This window comes from Eupeodes corollae, chromosome 3 (assembly GCF_945859685.1).
Source record: "Eupeodes corollae chromosome 3, idEupCoro1.1, whole genome shotgun sequence".
Classification (NCBI taxonomy): Eukaryota; Metazoa; Arthropoda; class Insecta; order Diptera; family Syrphidae; genus Eupeodes; species Eupeodes corollae.
Genome location: NC_079149.1, coordinates 89,752,436 through 89,761,112, shown reverse-complemented (window position 1 = coordinate 89,761,112; position 8,677 = coordinate 89,752,436). Strand labels below are relative to the sequence as shown.

Here is an 8,677-nt window from a genome sequence, read left to right as displayed (position 1 = left end):
TAGAGCCAAATCTAACAACATTTCAAGAATTATCAACTGTCTGTTCTTTGCTGAAATAAAAATGCAACATTACTCGAAAACGCCGTATTTTCTTGAGTGTAGGATATTTTAGAATTATGATGTTGAAGTTGCACTGCTTTCTCATTATTTGGTTTTTCCATTCAATTTCCATAACTTTATTTTCGAAAACCTTTAAAGAAGGCATTTTTCGAAAAACCTATTTAGTAAACTTATACTCTTCTAACTCGTCTCTTTAGCTTTGACCTAACAAGAACGAAATGGCAACACCATCGCTCAGGCTGTATTATTGCAAAATCAGGATTGTAATCACCTCAAATTAGTCTTGGTCTACAAGTGGTGGCCTCTACAATACTCTATATCATAAAACTTGATAGACTTTTGCACTACCTATAAATTTGCGTGCATTTCATTTTATGAGACATTTTTGATTCAAAGGCATTTTGAGTAGCCCCCAGTCACAGGCCAGTTGAACTTTAAAACTACACAGCAATGGGACAGTTTTGGAGAGTGTGTTTTTATTTATTGGCTTTTTTAAATCCAACTTGTTGTATGGAATTGGTTAGTTTAGAAAACAACTTGGCCGAATGTCTTCAAGAAATGGTTGTCCTTGAAAATTTAAATTACAAAAGAACAATTCGAATTAGTGTTGAATCGGAAGTGAATAAATCAATTAAATGGTATTTTGGAGATGCAGTTGATAGGTTTTTGCGATTAAATACCGTAAATAATATAACAGTCGAGTTGCGTTTCAATTCAGAAAATCATTCACCATATGCTATACACACGAGGATACTTTTTGTGGATAGTTTTGAAACTTTGAGGTAAGTTATGACTGTGAATGAATTGACAAAAAGCTGTTATTATTTTAAATTTGTATTTGAGAATTCAATTCAAAATAACAAACACGCTGAGGGGTTTTAAAAGAATAATACTTATGTAAAATGTTAAAGATTCAAATAACTTGAAATTTATATAAAATGTTCCTTATTTACAATTTGTTCTTTAATATTTATCAACAACAACAAAATCGATAAAACACCGGGTATATTTTTGTACGTATCTCAATTTTGTTTTGTTTTAACTAACTTTTATTCTTTCAAATTGTTAAGGCGGCATGATTTTTTGAAAATAAATCACTCCATGAATTTATTTATATTTTTTTCAAGTATCAGAGGTTAACAAAAATCTTCTCCAGAGCGGTGATTGGCATTTCCTTAACAATAACCTAAGATCTTCCTTAAGTATCAAAAATAGAATTACGGCGCTCGTTATGAAAAAAATAAAACTATTCCGTTTTGTTTCCCATAAATTGATTGTGTTTTTAATGTCGAATTGAAGAATTTCATCCAATTAAAAATAACCTACGTCATCGTTCAAATTTCAAGTCTTTCGGGTAATTGCTCTTTGAGAAACAATGTCATCAATTCTTATTTGTTGAAAAACGCGTTTAAGGATTTAAATATTATGCAGATAAGGCATTTCTTAAACTGGAAGTGGTAGCTCTTTAGAAGGCTGCCATTGTATCAAGACACGAAATCATTCGTTTATTGCATCTTATCAAGTATACGTTTAAGTAAAAGCACAAAAGACGGCGGCGGCGTTTACTGTGTCCAGTAGCCCTCTGTTTCAGATTAATGGAAGAAGTGGTATCAAGTCAACTGCGAGAGAAAATTCGTGATTCGTGATATATTGGTCGTATTAAGCACGTTTGAAGAGCACATGGAACTGTTGAAGTTTTTCGAGGTAGACTGTGATACACTGTTAGAGATGGTGGCTTTAAAATGGATCCAGATAAGGAGTCCAACACACACTTCTTCGTTTTTGGTAGGTTATCAAACTTCGACCGCGACTTCTCTACAATCACCAATATGTTAAAAAAAGGAAGAAACTCTTCCTTAAAGACGAATTTATTAAGGATTTAAACCAATCGAAGGTGATAAGGCTGAAAATACATATGTTTTACGGGTGAAACCCATCATCAGAGTCATTTATTTGTGGCACATAGTCTTTGGTTCGTTAATATAACCCGGATATTTGAAATAATGCTTCCAACAATGGTAATTGTTAAATGCTTAGTCAATTGCAGAAAAATTTCAACACACGTGGTGTTTGGATCGTTTCTTTTCATGAATATAATTCTTTGTTTGTCTTCAACGCAGGGAGATAAACAAAATATAGAAATTCTGAATAAAGCCGAAAATCGAGAACCTGGACAAATTAAATTCCAGAAAACATAAAATTCCGATAACCGAGAAATCTGCAAACATACAGAAAGTCTAAAATCCCGAATATTAAATATGAAGTAAAAATTCTCAACTTCTAACAAATGAAATAAATAAATGAAAAAAGAGGCTTGGATGCGACCCACACTGATAACTTCCCATCCCGTCTGTCGATTTATCTTGATTAAAAGTTTGTCTATATGTACTCATATCAATTTTTACCAAATTTGCGTACGGACTGTTGGATTTTTATATAAAAATTACTGAATATCGAAAACAATATTTTCTGTGAAATAAAATAAGTTTGAAGCCAATATTTTTAATTTTTGAAAATCTATTTGAGTCGAAAGTAAATTTTTAACAAGTATTAGTATTGGTTTTTTTAGAGTTTTATTTTTTGTAAATAAACTGTCAATTCGATTTTATTCAAAATTGTATCGAATTTTGAAAACAATATTTTTTAAAAGATAAAAGTAAATTAAAGCCAATATCTTAAAGTTTTAAAAAGATATTTGAGTCGAAAATCAATTTTTACCAACTTTTATTAATTTTTTTTAGGTTTTTATTTTTTGTAAGAAAACTATCAATTCGATTTTTTTTCAAAATATGTCCTAATGTTGAAAACAATATTTCTTATAAGTAAAAATTAGTTAGAAGCTGTTATCTCAATTTTTTGAAAAGATATTTGAGTCGAAAATCATTTTTTACCAACTTTTATTAATTTTTTTTAGGTTTTAATTATTTGTAAAAAAACTGTCAATTCGATTTTTCTAAACATTTTTTAGAATGTTGAAAACAATATTTCTTATAAGATAAAATAAGTTTGAAGCCTAAATTTCAAGTTTTTGAAAATATACTCAATTTTTACCAACTTTGAGTAATTTTTTTTTTAGATTTTTATTTTTTTATAAAAAAACTGTCAATTCGATTTTTTTTAAAATTTCATCAGATGTCAAAAACATTATTCTTCGTTGCACAAAATTGTTTTGGAGATGAAATCATATTTTAGTCGTAAAATTTTGAAGCTGTGACAAATTTTTTTTCCAGTTTTTTTTTTGATTTATAAAAAAAACCGTTTAATGGATTTTTTTCAAAAAATATATTTCTTTGATATCACGTTACAGTTTATTATTTAAAATTTAATTCAAGTCTCTAGCGTTTTTGGTTCGTAAGATATTTAGTGTAAACCAAAATTTTCACCTTTTTTTCAAACTGCTATGGTCAAAAACCACCCAAGCAATTTTCTTGAGAGCCCTTTCTCCATCTTTCTGCAATATTATCTGTATAACAAAATTTATTTGAAATCGATATCTCTTCTGGTTCTTGAGCTATGGAGGATGAAAAAAACGAACGTACGTACACACGCACGCACAGACATCTTTCTAAAAAAAATTTATTTCGGTTTTAGGGACCTTGAAACGTCGAGAAATGTCAAAATTTTCAATTTGACAAATCGGACCCATTACAATAACTTCCTATGGCAAGTTAATAAGAATTATTGCTTTTTGTTTTTTATTTACACAATATGGAAAATTTGCCAACGTCGAGAATAATAGCCCCGGTGACTATTTACAGCACTGGCGGTTCTTTTCTGATCCCTCAGAGTTTCAAACGCTCTTTGTTAAGCGATTAACGGGATATCATTATTGCTACTGGCATGAAGACCCCATGGACTCGGAAGACTTGCCCATAGTTCGTAATGACGTTTCCAAGGGATGCGTCTTCGAACTCGTCGCCACAAATATGTTCGACGCTTTCGTTTACTACCTGCAGAAAGAATTTCCGGTAATTCCGTTCAATCACAAGGGTTTGGGAGATATAAGAAAGTCCATAAGTTACTTTGTGGAGGAGAATAAATATGAAAGAAAATCTCTGGTGGAGGCTAAGTCAGCGCGCTAGGAAAATTTGACCCAAAACATTCCAAAATGTTTGAATCGTTGTTCCAGTGAATAAAACCACAACAGTGAGCTATTAGCCCTGGATGGACAGCGATGCCAACATCAAGAAGATCTGCAGTGATTTCGACAAGCCAGGCTAGTCCTCAAAGGTAGAAGCCAAAGAGATAGTCATGGAGAAATTGAAGCCCCACCATTAGAGCTTCGGTGATCACTCTGGATGATTGTGATTTTGGTACGAATCTGGAACTAGTAATTGACCTTTTCTGCTCCTAGACGAAACCGTTCCTAATCTTCTCAACCCCGTCTTTAAGTTGCTCGGACGGATAAAGCAATAGTCATAAGCTTAAAATTTTTGATTGAATTTGTTGTGAAATAAGAAGAAAATGTTTTGATTAAAATGTTTTTGTTGTAACAGTTTTGTTTGTTGTGGATTCTATGATATATTTTCTAGACAATTAGCTTCTCCTTAGTGAGTTGTTCGGACCGTTTGAAGTGAACAAAGAGGATAGCTGCAGCCAAGCGAGCTTGTAGTTCTTGTTGGTTCATGTCGTGAGCCCATGCCACCCGTCCCCAGAACTTCAATTGAAACTCTTCTTCGAGACGAGCTAGTGTTACGGCCTTGTCTTGTCTTAGGAGAATGTTTGCACTTCAAGGATTTTCAAAAAAGCTTGAAGCTTCAGATAATATATATAAGATCTTCACTGTGTGAAAGAAAGTATACTTGGATATTTTCATTTTATCCGCATCCGAGAAATGGGTGGCAATATACTGGGAGTTTTTAAACGTTTGTTAAACCACAATTGAACAATGACGGCATCCTATTCGTTTTTTGGAACTCGTATGTATAGATCTTTGTCTTCCTGAAAATCAACTTGATAAGTACCTACATAAGGCTAAAGTTTGTATCTTGCATTTTTAAATCCTTTAGGTAATTGCAGAGTATATCGAACGTTCTGCGGCTCGTTCTGAAATGTTGTTTGAAAAACTCACCGTCGTTTACCAACAATTCACGTTCCCAAAAAGTGCTGGTACGCACCCGCATAAAATATTAAAATATTTACATAGCTCCCTATTAATTGAATTGTTATAAGAAGCTAACCTTTGTCCACATATTTTTTTGTCGATTACGATTTTCATTTTCTTCTTTTCTTTTTCTTTTCAAAATGCATTGTTTTATGTTTTTCTATATTTTGCATTTTCAGATCTTTAGTTCACCGACAGCGAAGTCATGCCAAAGACGTTACTGGAATATATCAATTCTACTACATAGTTTTACCTCTAGAAGATTTATCGAACAACAGCTTACAAAGAACCCTCAATCAAATCATGGACTTTTGTTTAAGAAGCCTAATTGTTCACGTTAATGTGTTTGTCGAAAATTCTAATGGCACTATCACAATCTACACTTATTATCCTTTTTCCGAGAAAAAATGTCGAGATCCAACTCCCGTAATTTATAATCGTTTCTCAAATGGAACCTTTGACTGGAATAAGCCCTCATTTCCTCTGAAAATTGATAATTTTTGGAAGTGCCCGTTGATAGCTGTATTTTCTGACGAACCGCCATTTGTAGTAATAGATGGTGACAATGTGTCAGGATTCGACAGATACTTCTTGAACGACTTGGCTGCCAGTTTGAATTTTACCTTTAGAATTGTGAGGGCTCCCGAAAATACTGGAAAGATTTTATCGAATGGAACTATTACTGGAGCTTTTAAACTTGTAAGTGATGAGAAAGTAAAGACGTTTTCAAAAACTTTCTATTTGTTTGCAGTTAAATGATGGTAATGGAGACTTGATGCTTGGTGGGTCAGTTTGCACTCAAGAGAGAAAAGCTAATTTTGCTGCAACAACTGATTACTTGTCAACGTATTTGGTCGTAATAGTTAGAAGACCGCAGGAGTTCAGTTCTCTAGAGATCTTGATGTTTCCATTTGATGTGTTCACTTGGTTCACACTAATGGGAGTTCTAGCTGCAAAATGGATTGGTCATGCTGTGTGGAAGAACGTGACTCACGAAGGGATAAGGATCGGCAGATATTCGCCTAAAATACATATTCTTTCATGGCTATTTAGCATCATGATCTTACGCAGTTCCTATGAGGGTTCGATATTCAATTTCATACATTCTCGACCTCGCAGATCAGTTCCTTATGATTTGGAAGGCACCATTGCTGCTGGCTATACATTCATAGCAAGAATGTCTTATTCAAGCGTATTGACGCCATTCGCCGAACTTTTACCAATGAAGTTAGTGTTCGTAGATGTTTCGTTCCTTGAGATTTTCGATGAGTTCGACAGTCGGGACAATCAGTTTGCTTTGGTCACTTTGGCTGAACACTTAATTGAGCACAAGGAGGACCCAACGCGCTATCAAAGATACACCTCCATCAAGAAGCCAATTCTGTATAATATTATTTGCGTTTATATGCCAAAGTTTTCCTTTCTAACAGAAGTCCTTAATAAACGCATAAAACAAATGACCGATTATGGGCACTTGAAAAAGATCTACGACAAGGTTGTCGGGGATAATATAAGGAAGAAGGATTCAGTGGAACGACAAAGACCAATCGAGATAGTTATGTCAATGCATCAGATTGCAGGCGCGTTTCAATTACTATTTGCATTGACGGCAGTAGCAGTGGGCTTGTTTCTGATGGAATTGATGACTGTTAATAGCAGAGGAATGAAAAAGTTCATGGATTTTTTCCATTAGAATTATTAATAAACTGTCTTTTTATTGCATTAATTAAAAGCACTTTTAAAAATAACTGATTTTTAGGGAAATTATTTCATTAATGTTTTATAAAGAACAAAATAAAATATAATTGAATAAGATTTGTTGTTCTAAAACACTTATTATTATTTTAGCCCTGTTTACTGTTGTTAACTTTTGTTATTTTAAAATACTGTGTTTACAAAATACTGCATGATCAAAATTATATATCGCAAAATTTTGAACTTCAAAATTCTGTATTTCAAAATGCTGTTAATAAAGCCGAACAATACAAACCGTTTTCATAATGTTAAAAAACGGTCACTTTTATGATAATTCACAAGATCTTGATCTAATAAAAGTAAAAACAAAACAAATGATATTTTCTTTTTTTCTCTTTTTCATTTTCTTCTTCTTAGCTGTTTGCTTCTCTCTCGCATTTTAACATGAATTGTTATTATCATAGTCAACAATTGCAAAAGCAATTGCACCAAACTAATTAACCTGTTCAAACCTTATGGTATTATACAGTATTATGAGCTACAAAATTTTGGCAATACAGCATTTTGAGATACAATATTTTAAATGTACAGTATCTTTAAATACAGAATATTAACCTTAAATTATTATGATCATACAGTATCATAGAGTATAGTACAGAATTTTAATCTTACAGTTTTTTAAAATGCAGCGTTTTGACCCGCTATCGTTTTAAAAGCTTAATCTTACTTACTTACTTAAGGTGGCGCTACAGTCCTGTGTGAACTAGGGCCTCACCCAACAAACTTCTAAATCTAACTCCGTCCCTAGCTAGATGTCTCCAGCTTCGCGCTCCAAGTTGGGTGAGGTCACTTTGCTCTTCTGCGGTCTTCCTCTACTGCGCTGTCCTGTGGTTGTGGATTCGAGGACTTTCCGAGCTGGAGCATTGGTTTCCATGTGCTCTACGTGACCCAGCCATCTTAGTCGTTGGACTTTTGCCCTTCTGACTAAGTCTACGTCGCTCTACAGCCCGTACAGTTCGTCGTTCCATCTTCTCCTCCACTCCCCTTCGATGCATACGGGACAGTAGATCACACGAAGAACTTTTCTCTCGAAGCGACCCAAGGTGCTTTCATCCGCTTTTGTCATAGTCCATGCTTCTGCACCGTATAGCAGGACGGGGATGATAAGGGTCTTCTATAGGAACACTTTGGTCTCTCGAGAGAGAACTTTACCACTCAATTTCTTTCTTAGTCCAAGGAAACAGAAGTTAGCAAGAGTTATTCTGCGTTTGATCTCAGCGCTGGTGTTGTTTTCTGCGTTTACAGCGGAGCCTAGATAGACGAAGTCCTTGACTACCTCAACGTTACGTCTGTCGATGGTGACGTTTTGACCAAAACGTCGGTGTTGTATGTCCTTTCTAGACGACAGCGTGTACTTTGTTTTGTCCTCATGAACAGTTAAACCCATTTTTGCCGCCTCTGACTCAATACTCACAAAAGCCCCATTGACATCACGCTGAGTTCTTCCGATTCTTCAATGTCATCAGCATATGCCAGTAATTGGACAGACTTTTGAAAGATAGTGTTGACGTGTGAGCTCTGCACTATTCTTTGAAGCACGATGTTAAAAAAATCACATGATAGCACATCACCTTGTCTAAAACCTTTTTTGACATCGAAAGGTTCTGTTAAGTTGTTTCCAACCTTTATGGAGCAGCGTGAATTCTCCATGGTCATCCTGCACAAACGGACGAGTTTGGCAGGGATGCCAAAACTAGACATACGAGTACTCTATACAGATCGTCCATGTAGATGCTGTCATATGCGGCCTTGAAATCG

At 34.3% G+C, this 8,677-nt stretch overlaps 1 protein-coding gene across 1 annotated transcript; it reads left to right on the top strand.

The window, feature by feature from the left end:
* The first annotated feature begins 464 nt into the window (after positions 1-464).
* LOC129951325 (uncharacterized) lies at positions 465-6,916 on the top strand. Its single transcript, XM_056063420.1, has 3 exons — positions 465-842; positions 5,344-5,863; positions 5,916-6,916. The coding sequence occupies exons 1-3, from the start codon at positions 511-513 to the stop codon at positions 6,855-6,857; spliced, it is 1,794 nt and encodes a 597-aa protein (XP_055919395.1). The 5' UTR covers positions 465-510; the 3' UTR covers positions 6,858-6,916.
* Positions 6,917-8,677: the final 1,761 nt, after the last annotated feature.

Excerpts from the sequence above, each read along its gene's own strand:
- LOC129951325 (XM_056063420.1), top strand. The coding sequence starts at position 511 with ATGGGACAGTTTTGGAGAGTGTGTTTTTATTTATTGGCTTTTTTAAAT. Across the intron at positions 843-5,343 it reads GATAGTTTTGAAACTTTGAG|ATCTTTAGTTCACCGACAGC; the intron begins GTAAGTTATGAC and ends TTGCATTTTCAG. Across the intron at positions 5,864-5,915 it reads TTACTGGAGCTTTTAAACTT|TTAAATGATGGTAATGGAGA; the intron begins GTAAGTGATGAG and ends ATTTGTTTGCAG.